This window comes from Anolis sagrei, chromosome 3, assembly GCF_037176765.1.
Source record: "Anolis sagrei isolate rAnoSag1 chromosome 3, rAnoSag1.mat, whole genome shotgun sequence".
NCBI classification, from domain to species: Eukaryota; Metazoa; Chordata; class Lepidosauria; order Squamata; family Dactyloidae; genus Anolis; species Anolis sagrei.
In genome coordinates, this window is record NC_090023.1 from 154333988 (window position 1) to 154348033 (window position 14046).

General features: G+C 39.9%; 1 protein-coding gene across 3 annotated transcripts in view; it reads right to left on the reverse strand.

Moving 5' to 3' along the window:
- Window positions 1-14046, reverse strand: part of RASGEF1A (RasGEF domain family member 1A) — a 376938-nt gene that overhangs the window by 36506 nt on the left and 326386 nt on the right. For all 3 annotated transcript variants that reach the window (XM_060769048.2, XM_060769047.2, XM_060769049.2), the window contains one exon: window positions 2135-2263. In XM_060769048.2, the coding sequence (XP_060625031.1) occupies window positions 2135-2263 (129 nt within the window). The remainder of the gene's footprint in view (window positions 1-2134; window positions 2264-14046) is intronic.

Here is a 14046-nt window from a genome sequence, read left to right on the forward strand (position 1 = left end):
GCAGGTCTACTGCACAGCATTGTTTTGATCAACTGTGTTTTGACTTTGAAACATGTGTCTGTATCTATTATCTATTATTAGATAAGCTTGTGCGATGAGTAACTTTCCTTGGCCACGACATCAAGATACATAAAATAACTTGTTTTCCAAATGCTGTCCTTTAGACCAATACTTCCAAGCTGGAAAAAAGGCGGCGGGCGAAGGGATTCCTAGAATCCAGTGCAACCTTCTGCTATTAACAGTACTCTTTATCAATTCTTTCTCATCTCTCTTAAGAAGGCTGTCCAGGCTCTTTCATTACCTGTAGCTTACTCGTGACAGGGTCTAATGTAATAGTTCTATAGGTTTTAAATGCTACTTGTAATTAATTTACTTTTGTAATAACTAGGGCACAGCTGTATTATATTGCTATTGTATCGAAAGTCACTCTTGTTGCAATGTAACTATAATTGTTTTTAATATCTTTTATAGTTGCAGGTGATTTGCGGAATGCCTGCGAGTGCATGTGCCTTCTAATTGCCAGTTGACTTATGGCAACCTATACGTTTTCTTAGGACAAGGAATACTTACAGAGGTTTGGCAGTTTCTTCTTCTGAAATATAGCCCATAGCACCTGATATTCATTGGTGGCCTCCAATCTTACTTAGGGTTTGATGTTTTTTTATTATAAGCTAGAAGCTTGTCACATATTGATTTTATTTTAATGGTTTTTAACCTTAATTTTTTTTAATACTGTTTATATATTGATTCTGTTTTAATGTTTGCATATTTGTATATTTTAAATTGTATGCTAGTGCTGTTAAGTTAAGTAGCCTCAAGTCTCCATCGGGAGAGATAAAGCAGGGTATAAATAGATATTATAATAATAATAATAATAATAATTATTATTATTATTATTATTATTTATTTTTAGGGAAAAAGTAAGTAGTCTTTGAATAATGCTAGAAGACAGTGGGTTGTAGGTTTTTTCAGGCTATATGGCCACGTTCTAGAGGCATTATCTCCTGAAGTTTCGCCTGCATCTATGGCAAGCATCCTCAGAGGTAGTGAGGATGCTTGCCATAGATGCAGGTGAAACGTCAGGAGAGAATGCCTCTAGAACATGGTCATATAGCCCGAAAAAACCTACAACAATCCAGTGATTTCAGCCATGAAAGCCTTCAACAATGCTAGAAGACACTTTTAAAAAACAATTAAAAAAATAATTACTTGGGTGTGTGTTCCTGAACCTGAAATGGTAACTTATTACTTCTAAAATAACTTTCACAACTCTGACAATATCAAGTTACACTTACTAGTGTGCCTTCAAGTAATTTCTGACTTAGGGTGACTGTAAGGTGACTTTATCACAATATTTCTTTCTTTTTGTGTGTGGCTGGGGAGGGGGGGGGGAGGCAAAATTTACTAAGAGCAAATTTGCCCTTGCTTTTTTCTAAAGCAAGAGAGTGTGACTTGCGCAATATCACCCATTGGGCTAGGCTTTAGCACAGTCGGTTAAACCGCCAGCTGCAGAAAATCTTGCAGATTATAAGGTCAACAGTTCAAGTTCAGGCTGGTGTGAGCTCCCAACTGACAGCCCAGCTTCTGCTCACCAAGCAGTTAGAAAACAGTAAGATAAATAGGTACCACTTTGGTAAAGAGGTAATAAAAGGCACCCATATAGACATGCTGGTGATTCGATCGGGAGAGAATCTAAAGACAAAAAGCTCCTTCTGCATGGAAGATGGGGTGACAGAATTCCCCATGGCTGGAGTCAAGCATAGCCTCCAGATGTCGAAGATAGAAAAAGATGGGAAGCCATTACCTCTGTTTATGGACTGTCTGTCTTTGTTTAATTGTATAATGGCATTGAATGTTTGTCATATCTGTGTATATCCCCTTGAGGATATAGGGCAGAATATAAATAAAGATGATGATGATGATGATGATTATTATTATTATTGGTTTTCCATGGCTGTGGGGAACTAAACCCTGCTCTCCCAGTGTACTAGTCAATCCAATAGATTATGCTGAGTTCATTCAATTTATGTCTGATAGCCAAAAGAACTTACTTGGCAATGGATTATACAGAGTCCAGTGCTAGGGGAAAGGAAACCAATTGCTGATGTAAGTAGTGAGAAGCTTTGACACATACCTTGTCTGTCTCAATGCCAGTCTCCAGCTGCTGCTTCTGTTTAAGGCAAAGTTGGCCCACTTTAGCTAGGAGTTCATGCGGATGAATGAAGACTCGGGAGCTTAGCAGGAAAGTGAAGATATATGTCCTCTGTGTTAGAAAGAAAATAAAAAAAATGTATTCAATGCACTTGTAAACTTCCCACTAACCCAAGTTCTCTGTGCAATTTACAATCTGTTAAAAATATAACTTTAAAATACCACAATAAAACTGTAACTGAAAATGCAGAATAGAAAGCTGTAATAAAATCGGTAGCTGAGAATAATACGTATCAACATATAAAACCAATTTTAAACCACCAGCAGGACAAAAATACAAAGGTATATAAGCATTGACAACTGTATTTAAACATGGCATGAAAGCACGGTAAAATGCACTTCTCGTTTAGAGACAAACTTGGTTTTTATATAACCCACATTAATCTTTATTTTTCATGGAACTGAAATAAGAAGTACAGTATATTCTGGCGTATAAGACTACTTTTTAACCCAAGAAAAACTTCTCAAAAGTCAGGGGTCGTCTTATACACGGGTGTAGTCTTTTGCATGGGAGTCGTCTTAACTCTATATTTTAACTGGAAAAGTTGGGGGTCGTCTTATACGCCCAGTCATTTTATATGCTGGAATATACGGTACCTCTCTTGTGTTCCTGGACACATTTTCAGAATATTACAACAGGAAGGCTGCACTGCTGTGACTTATTCAGAAACAAGCCCTGGTTGAACTCAATGGTATGCTCTTATGAGTAGGGAAACTTTCTCAAGGCACTGTTCAGACAATATGACTGGAACATTTTTTTTTCTGGAATATAAGTGCCAATATAGTAAATAAAGGCTTGACAATGATTATGTGCATGCGTAGGCAATTCTGGAGTACTTCACATAATTTAATTTACCCTGAACTTACCCATTGTACCAGTAATTGTTCCTGAATAACCTCTTCAGAAATGTCTCATATGGCATACTAAGTGTCATTGCACAATAAAGCACATACTCTTCATTCATATGCTATGCCTTCCTGACTTTTTGTCTCTCTGTGACTGTTTGTCTTTTGGTCTTGTGGTTAAGGCCACAAGATGACTCTCAAGGGACAGTCTCTTCAGCCCCCTGCTTTCAAAAGTTGAATATATAATTTATGATTTCCCCAACGTTCCTGTAGTTGCACAACGCAGACGACTACTGAATTGTTGCCAAAAAAAAATCTGCCAAATGTTTCCCCTGTTGTATTTTCAGCTTTGAACTCTATTCAAAAACTCATGGTAGATTTGACTGTATCTCCTCTTCGTATTACAGGCCAAATTTCTGTTAACGTAGCCAGTAAAGACTAGGTTTCAAAGACTGTTGGTAATCTGAACAAAGGTACATCCACTGAATCAATGAGATGTATACAAAATCATGCCATTTAACAATTACTTTGATGGATTTATTAAAGGGGAGAAATGGATGTTTCCTCCCTCCCAGCAGTTCCTGTCCTTTCCTTCATTTCTATTTAAGCAGATTCCATGTGACAAAAGGCAATGTTAGAAGTCCTAACGTTTGCAACTAAAATGAACCTCTTTGGATTGATTTATTTTTATTATTATTTTCTTGTATCTATGTGTTCTCTCTTGCATCCAATATATAGTCTAGGAAAAAAACACCCAAGTGAATGAGCCACACATATATCGATATTGATAGCCTGCCTTGTGTTTGACAACAGACCTCCATGGAAATTAACACACAATAAATATAAGAAAATGTGTTATTGATTTATAAATTATACTCTCACTGAGGAATACCTTCAAGAGGGACTAGAGCAGTGGTTCCCAACCTTTTTTGTCCAAGGACCTCTCGACCAGGAACCACTTTGACTAGGGACCACTCTCCAACATTAGTACCAAAAGGGTTACAAGTAAGTTTTTAGTTAACTTTAGATTGGATTTCATTATCTGGGGTGCTGATTCAGAAAATTGCATTGGATAGACTACATCAGCTCTAGTTTCTGATACAGAACATATGTCATCCAGTAGTCACCATCTGCTTGCCCACAGAAAATCATATTTAATAATCTAGAGCTGATGTGGTCTATCCAATGCATTTTTTGAATCAGCACCCCAAATAACCCCAGTAATAGTCCTAAAAATGAAGACACCAAGGCATCCCCGCTTCCAGGCACCACATAGAATGGCTCCGCTTAGTGGGAGGGAGAAGGAGGAGAAGCAGTAGCCAGGAAGTTTGTTGTTATACCTTTTGTGGGTAGTCAGTCAACCTCTCCCCTCCGGACATCCCCATTGCCTCAGCACTATAAGACGGTTTCAAGAGACCTGTCATTCTTGTTGCAATGGCATAGTAACTGTGAGGCCGCGGACCATATTTTAGTTCTTGAGGACCACTAGTGGTTCATGGACCACAGGTTGGGAACTACTGGACTAGAGACTTAATCAAGTGGTTGATATTAATCATGTTAACCACAACCATCAAAAGCTTAAATTAGAACAGAAACTATCTTTCCACACAACAAAAATTCAATGTAACTTTTCCCCTTGAAGGTAGGGGAAAATCTTTTTATTTGTTACAGTATGTTGTTCCCTCTTCCTTTGCCACTTCCCCTGCTATACTCTGTTGAAGGAGGCAGTGATGACTGCAAGGAGTGAGAAACATTGCTATGAATGATCATTATATTTTTAATTTCAAACAAATTCCCACCAGATGTACCCATGAAAGTGATGAGACAGAGAAGCACCTGAAGAGAAGTAGGGAGGAACAGAGCCGTTCTTTCTGTGAATATTATGATCAACTGTTTCATTCTGAAGGACAATCGCCTATTTCTGAACTGGTCCTTGGGTGCTCTTCAGCCTCCTTCAGAGCATCTTTTGACTTGCTCATCCTTGACCTTTGCTACTCCTTGATAGGCATTAGCCACTTCCCCGATCGCTGCTTCAGATGCTTGTTTTTGTATTTGAGGGATGTAGCACACTTACTTCTTTGCTCTCTGGAAAACTTTATGTTCCAAGTGAATGAAGGAAATGGCTGTGATTTCCTTTGCTTAGATCTTTTGAATCCAGCAAAGAAAGAGCAGCTGATCATTTACTTACAAAGCAGTTTTACTCCCTCCATTTATGTCTGCATTTTTAATTGTCTATTCTTTCCCATCTCAGTTATTGTTTTAAACTAACTGTGCTCTAATATTTAGCTTTGTCTGTGTTTTAACAAAAAATTGATCAATCTTGTTGTGAAATACTTTGAATCTCATTTTTGGGAGAGAGGCCAGACAGGAATCCAATAAATATATAAACAGGTAATAAAATATCTGAGAAGAGAGATGGTGCTGAACTAACTCTCAAGGAGACCAATGTTCAAATTCCTGCAGAGAAAGTCACACTCTTTCAGCCTAGGAGTGTGGCAATGGTAAACCCTCTTGAAGGTACATAACACTAACAAATTAGATACCAATCAATAGTAAGAAGTGGTTTGTTGCCTCCTTTGCATACAGTGGTATAGTTAAACCCTAATAAGCTCATATCGAACTCTAGCAAGTTGTGTTGGATGCAAGCTTGATAGGGTTATAAACTTGGTTGCCATTTTGACTATACCAGTGCATGCAAAGGAGGCAGTAGTGCAACAACTGAGAACAATAAGCCACAGACATTGTGATGGTAGGAGGATGGTAATGAAAGCCATCCCTGTCAGCAAACAAAGTTACCTTGTCAGCTTCTGACCTGCTCATCCTATCCTCATCACTAGATCCTGGTCAAAAAAACCGCTTACAATAGAATAAGTAAAACCTACACTGATATAAGTCACTGGCAGGATTCCAGCCTAGATATGCTGCGTGGTAGAAGGTTATACCATAATTTATTGTTGTTATACGTTTCTTGTTAAGATAAGTCACAAGCTTTGGCCAGACAGGAAAAGAGAGTCATCCTCCAATCTGTCTGCTTACATGGAGATAGCGAAACGTGATGTGACAAGTTATTGATGCAGCTGACAGGGCCAAGACAGGAGAGCACAGTTGTGTGTTCATAAGTGATAAGTGAGTCACTCCTTTTCCTGTTCCCTTCCTTTCCAGGCAAATCCTACGCATAACATGAATACGCAGTGCACACCAGTGTGGCTGCCACTCAAAATACCAGCCCCAGTTGTGTCCCTTCTTCCCATCCACAATGCACAGTTGACTTTATGACACATCTTGACATTTCAGTGTACATTTCCCCACTCCCACTTTATATCTGTGATAGGTTAATGAAAACTATGTACAATCGAATGCTCTTGAAATAAACATTATGCCGACAGGAGTGTCATCTTTGTGGGCAGTTCCATGTTTCCTGGTTGCAATTTAGTTGAGCCTATGTAGCAGAAGCATCTATGTTCTGGAGCCTTGGAAGCTGTATTGGTTGATTTTCAGCTACCGTAAACATCTGGAGCAGTGGTTCTCAACCTGTGGGTCCCCAGGTCTTTTGGCCTACAACTCCCAGAAATCTCAGCCAGTTTACTAGTTGTTAGGATTTCTGGGAGTTGAAGACCAAACCATCTGGAGGATCACAGAACCATTATTCTAGCTGCCATTAGGAAGCATATAGATGTTTCTTCACTCTTGATTATCTATTAGTCTATTTTAGAAGAAGGGCTTTTTCCATCCCGGGTAGAGGGATCCTTCAAATCAGAATTATTTATTATTTTACATGTTCCCAGAGAAATGGCAAAAATGATTGCTTCATAAAATCAGAACTGTATTCTCAGTTCTTATCCTCCTCAGTTGCTTTTCTTACCACTAAGATAAAGAACATGGGGTTTCCAATGGGAGTAGAGTTGCTAGGTCAGGTGCATTCCAGGCTGCCAGATATCAGGCTGAAAACGGAGACCTAGCAACAGCCTCAGCGATGAGGCAAAACTGAGAGAGAAAAGAGGAGAGATGTTTTGTCAAAGTTGTTGGGGAGGGGCAGCGAAAAGGATAAGAAAGAGAGACCCAAAATCAAGAATCACAAGTGTTTAAGCAATGCTGAAGCAGGAAGCAAGTCAACAGGGTGCATAAAGAAGTAGTGTGAGACTTATTGCTAACATTACTGGAATGCATGTATATGGAAGACTATGAAAGGAAACTGTACCGAGACATCTACCATTTAGGACAGAGTAAAGAAAATGGAGGGACAAAATTGGGAAACACAATAGGGGTAGATGGAAAGCAGCAGTCCTGATTTCAATCCTGTACACAGTGGTTCCTCGAAGAGTGATAACTGAGCAAGCCCATTATTTTCCCACGTGGAAGGAGTCCCACTAAGACAGTGGTTCTCAACCTATGGGTCCCCAGGTATTTTGGCCTACAACTCCCAGAAATCCCAGCCAGTTTACTAGTTGTTAGGATTTCTGGGAATTGAAGGCCAAAATATCTGGGGATCTACAGGTTGAGAACCACTGGTATGCTACTGGTCAAATTTAAATTGGGGGGGGGGGGGTCTGTAGCATCTACAGCAGGTACTTTGAAGCAGCTTATAGTTTTTTAAAAGGTTTTCTTTTCAATATACTGCTCCCTCTTTCAGATTCCTCTTCTCACCCTGTGGCCTAGAGGAAAGAGACCAGGTCCTAAGACTGAATGAACAGGAAAAGTCACCAAGTTTTTCCTATAATAGCTTCAGAAGCAAGAGGAGGAGGAAGCAAAGACAAATGGGGGATGAGAATTTTTGATCAATATACAAAGGGGATGAAGGGAGCTTAATCTTTAGTCTGATAACAGCATATTATAAGAGTATTCCCATTTGTTAATCTGCGAACCTTTTAGATTCTTGCAGGGATTATGATATTGAACACATGGATCAATTGACAGTACATGAATGCCCTTTTCAGGCAGGCTGTCAACAAGTACTTGCTGCTTTGTGGCGCCCTTCTATTCTACCCTTGAAACTAAGAAAAATGTGAGAAACTGAAAAAATGCATTTTCTCCTCCTTCCATCCTGAAATCATAGTCTATGTTGTGCAAGAATGAGATGCCTTTGCTATGTCTAATTGTAAAAAAGCCTACATGTCAGCAGCACTGTCCTGCCAATGACCCTTCTTCGAACAAGCCAGGTCACATTCTTTTCAGGGCAGCAAGTTATAATTCAGTCCCTGCACACTAATTCTAGCTTGGGTCTCCATTCCAAACTGTCTGAATAAGGCACAAAATTGTCATCTGAAGCAATTTGGAGATAAGTCAGAATGTTGGCTTTTCAGCGACTTCAGTATAAAAGCAATGGTTAAGCAAAATTATTCAGCAGAGTCCCTCCCCCTTTCCACTTTTATCATAGGGTTTTCTCCCCAAAACTGTCAGACTACTAGGCATAATGGGGAAATCATGAAAACCTTTTGGAATACATCAAGGCATTATTAACCAGCATCCCTCAAAGAAAATTCAAAAGCTTTTCTACAGGACCTTATCACATGGATGTTTTTGTATGCTGTGAAACAGAGTCCTACGGAGGCCACCCTATGTCCTGTCAATAACCCATCTTGCTAGCATGTTACAATAGAGACAATACTGTGTTCTCGGGAGTTGGGTAACATCAGAAAGTGGAGGAGGTGAGATGGGGAGAGCGAAGGAAAGTGGAAAAAAGATGGGAAAGGTTGTGGGATTGCTGCCCATCCCTAAAGGCAGCCCCTTCCAAGGAGAGAACCGTATAAGATGGTTTCCCCACTCTCCTCAATGCTTTTCCCCACTTTCCCTCACTTCCCTCCTCCCCATCTGATGAAGTCAGCAGTGTGCATAAAGAGGTAGAAAGCCTAATTGTATCCAAACACAACACAAAAATTATTGGCTTCAACATACTGTCCAATTGTATGGCTTATGATCTATATCCCAGACTGTGGGTCTGGGAAAACATTTCAAGTCTAACCTTTAGCTTGACATGTTTGTTTATGTATACCTTTTGTTGGCGTACATATAAATGTGCTTTTTCATGCGATGTGTCCAAAAGTATCTTTCCCTTTTCTTTTGGCTAGGAAACTAGTCCAATGTGGGCTAGGAAAAACTACGGTGAGGTGGATCTGTAATTGGTTAAATGGACGAACCCAGAGGGTGATTCCCAGAGGGAAGTAATGCTCTTCTTTTGGAAAGATGGGAATATGCACACTTCATAATGTTCAGTGGAACAGGGAAGCCAACTAAAACATTGAAGGGTATATGTGCAGTCTAACTTGTTTAAAGACAATGTTGTGCACCACTTCCAAATGCATGTGGGCAAGACAGTGTTCATGTCAGGATTCATATATTCTTCTATCTGCACTGTGAAATTATGTAGACCATATTATCTGAGCAAATGATTTGAAACGTTTTTCATCACTTGTTTGTTTTTAAGTTACTTCTGACTTATAGTGACCTGAAGGTGAACCTATTATGGGACTTTCTTGGAAAGATTTGTTCGCAAGGAGTTGCTTTTGTTTTCCTCTGAGGCCGAGAGATTGTAACTTACTCAAGATAACCCTTTCCGTGGCTTAGCAAAGATTCAAACCTTGGTCTCTAGAGTCCAACACTCAAACCAGTACAATACACTGTCTTTACTTTCACCAGAGCACTACAAAAAATAAGAAACCTAGCCTATTTCTACAATTGCTATAACAACTTATAAATACTTATACCAAGGTACACTGCACCCACACAGTGTTACAAAACACATTGTGCTAGCAAGCATACTGATATCCTGATGCTGCCAATAATTATGATGTGGGTGTTGATTCCACCCCTTCCCTTTTACCCCAACAGAAATAAGTCTCTCTGTAGAATAGAGATAGGTATTTGGGAACCTGATCCACTGCCTGTCCTGTCTACCCGGAGTATAGCTCTGACTCCAAAGATTACATTGCCCCCACTTTAATTACATTTTCAGGAATGGTCGATTATTCCAAAAAGTAAGGATGCATACAGCACTCTCATTATCTTGGTTCAAATTACCCACAAGCTCTCCTACTTGTTCCTTTACAACTTTCTCTGTTGTCAGGTATGATAATTAAAAGTTATAGCTTTAATTCATAGTTATTATCTACATGAATATCAAAATAATGAGGATATACACAATAGGGTTAGGGGCTCCCCCCCCCCCCCCCCCCCCCAGGCTTGCACATTCACCAGGAGCATTTGGCTGATTGCTCCAGAAAGGCAAAACACATGAGAGTTCCCATCCTGGGCCTGGTTCTGTTCAACATCTTTATTAATTACTTAGATGAAGGGTTAGAAGGCATGATAAAGTTTGCAGACAACACCAAATTGGGAGGGATAGCTAATACTCCAGAAGACAGGAACAGAATTCAAAATGCTCTTAACAGATAAGAGAGATGACCCAAAACTAACAAAATGTATTTCAACAGGGACAAATGCAAGATACTGCACTTAGGCAGAAACAATTAAATGCAAAAATACAGAATGGGGAACACCTGGTTCAACAGCACTACATGTGAAAAAGATCTTGAAGTCCTCATGGACAACAAGTTAAACATGAGCTAACAATGTGATGCGGCAGCTAAAAAAGCCAATGGGATTTTGGCTTGCATAAGTAGGAGTATAGTGTCTAGATCCAGGGAGGTCATGCTACCCCTCTATTCTGCCTTAATCAGACCATACTTGGAATACTGTGTCCAATTCTGGGCACCACAATTGAAGGGAGATGTTGACAAGCTGGAATGTGTCCAAAGGAGGGTAGTTAAAATTATCAAGGGTCTGGAGAACAAGCCCTATGAGGAGCAGCTTAAAGAGCTAGGCATGTTTAGCCTGCAGAAGAGAAGGCTGAGAGGAGATATGATGATCATGTGTAAATATGTGAGAGGAAGTTATAGGGAGGAGGGAGGAAGATTGTTTTCTGCTGCCCTGGAGACTAGGATGGCTTTAAACTACAGGAAAGGAGACTCCACCTGAACATGAAGAACTTCCTAACTGTGAGAGCTGTTCAGCAGTGGAACTCTGCCCCATAGTGTGGTGGAGGCTCCTTCTTTGGAGGCTTTGAAGCAGAGGCTGGATGGACATCTGTCAGGGATGATTTGAATGTGTTTTTCCTGCTTCTTGGCAGGGGGTTGGATTGGATGGCCCACGAGGTCTCTTCTTAGTCTATGATTCTATGAAGAACAATGAAGTGATCTGCCAAATACCACAGGTACAAGACAGAAGCTGGATATGGGCTCCAAACAAAGAACTACTCTTTCTCCCACTTGCTGCTGCAACACAATATACAATTGACAGAAAGCAAGCTAGTAAGCTTAAGAGACAAGGGACTTACTCAAGGCTTCAAACTGAATCCAGGGCAGGGGCAGGTTTCTATTGTGAAATTTCCCCAGCAATAATCTTCACTTCAATTAATTTTCCAACACTCATTTTCTAACTCAGTTCCCTCCATCCATTCCTTTTACCTTCTGCAGATTCAACCCATCAGTTCTCCTCCCTCCCATGCTTACTACTTTCCCAATGAAATATAATAAACTTCCATTTTTCTAGCTTTCATCAACGAGGTGTCCCATGCCAGCTCTGGCTCTCTTCCCATACAGTTTGATCTTCCATGAACTTTGCCTTTCTTTGCCCAGCTCCAAACATCTTGCTGAAAGAGGTGGGAGAACAATGTGTCTTCAATTTGAAATAAAGGACAGCTAGTCAATCACTTCTCCATCCACCCAACAATTCAACTCTTCTATGATTTCTACCTCAAGAGCCCTGGCGCATGCCCACTGCTAGTGTCTTATCTGCAAGCAAAGGAGCGCACCACGCAGCTCTGGTTTATCAGAATACATGAAAAGCAAATTACTTACTCACTATGCAAAGATGTGCATCACGAACTAGAAGGAAGCAGCTGACAGGCCTATTTTTGTGGGCTGAGATTGACATAATTTGAATGTCATTTTTAAAGAACAAGGCAAAATGCACGTTATAATGGGAGGACACTTAACGTACTGCATTCCTCTGAGTGCCTTGCCCTTAAAAGGGGCAAACTTGAGGCATAATGCTGATGTACAAACTTAGAAATGGCATGAGTTGAAAAACAATTTGGACTTTTTAAAAAACAGGCTACACTTGCTTTCACTCTAAGGACGGAAGCAACGGTCATCGTTTCAAGCAAATTTGTCATCTAAGAGGATTAATTTTCGCAGATAAAACAAAATAGTGGAGCCATGTTAACAAAAGACTGTAGTCTTTATAAAATGTTTTAACAGTTGCATGACCACACTAGCTGGAAAAACTACCATATTATCCATTATTAGCTAACTCTGAATGTCTTGCTATAGCCACTAGCCCCTTCTTATAGGTGTCTGCAAGTAACCAAAGGTACAGAGGCTGCTAGTAAGAGCTAACCTAAAAGCATCTGTCAGTAATTCTAGATCATACTGCTGTGATTTCTATTGTTTCATCATCTCAACATGTCTTTGGAAATAGCCATTTAAGAGTACAGTGAAGTCCCACATTTTATAAGTACTTTGGGGTAAGGTTTTGGATTCATAGACTGAAAAACATAATGCTATCTAGGACTCTTCCACACAGGCACAAAGCCTGTTATAGGTTTGGATTTACCTAAGGCATCCAAAACCTTTAGAAAACCCGGTAGGACATGTAGCCAGCCCTCCAGGGATAAACCTGGGATTTGGTCCCTATGTGTGGTAGGTGTGTGTGTGATATCAGCTTGGCATTCCATATTTGATGAATTTGGCAACCAAAAATCGGCAACCAAATCCCCGATCTTCGGCTGTATTCAGCTGCTACGAGAGAAGAGCAGCACACGTGCCCCCCCCCCCAGACTTGCCAGAGCCAATCAGAAAAAGAAAGTGGATCACGTGGCTTTTTGCAAAGTTGGCATTTGAGAGGAAGAGATGTACTAACACCGTGTGTCTCAGTGATGCTGTTGGATCACTTTTTGATCATTCCTTTTTTTCTGCATTAAATTTTCTTAGTTTCAGTCCTTTTATTTTACTAATAATTTCGCTATGGAGGATTGGGTGGGCCACTCCTTCTTAGCAACATTACTAGTAAAATAAAAGAACGGAAAGAAATTTAACTAAGTTCCTCCCCCCACCTTCACCTCTTTGACTCTCAGTCTCTGCTATACCCCCTCCCCAACCCTACATTCTGGCTTGTTTGTGCCTGCACCAGTTTTGCAGCCTTCCCTCCCCCAACCTTTCTTGTTACTTCACCTCTTTGAATCTCTGTCTTTTAAACATTTCCTAAAACTCGGTGGATGACCCAAACATTCTGAAACTTAGCGGGCTTGAGGTGGTAAATGTGTCCTCCAAGTGTGTCCATTTTCATCCTGATAAATGAAGATCCCCCATTGCATCTTCCTAAAGCAAAAACGGAGCTTCTTGCTACAGATCGGAGAAATGGCATTTACCTCCTCCTGATTTTGGCAACTTCCCAGAAAACAGAACAGGAGTCTAGTCGAAAATGGGACTGAAAACAGGATAGTTTTTTCCCAAATTGCACATGCCCAATTTGTGGCCTAAATCCCAAAAGGAATTGGGATGTTAAATCCTGGTTCCTTTCACTATTTGAGTCTGTCTGGAAGGGCCCATAGTCTTAGCTCAGAGCAGAACACATAACATCACCATCTACCATGGAATATTCTATCCTCTACATTCTTAACAGCTTACGTTTATTTTAACAAGGCAAAGAAGCCAGAAGCTAAAATAGCTTGTGACAGTACTGCAATTCAAAAGGACTTTTGATTACTCTACTTGACATATAATAATAATAATAATAATAATAATAATAATAATCTTTATTTGTACCCCGCTACCATCTCCCCAAGGGACTCGGTGAGGCTTAATGAGCCAAAATACATAAATAAACAACATCAATAAACAAAACATCAATAAAACACTCAATAAAATACAAATAATATAAATCACATAAACAAATAAACAATCAAAAATGACATATAAACATTTAAAACCAATA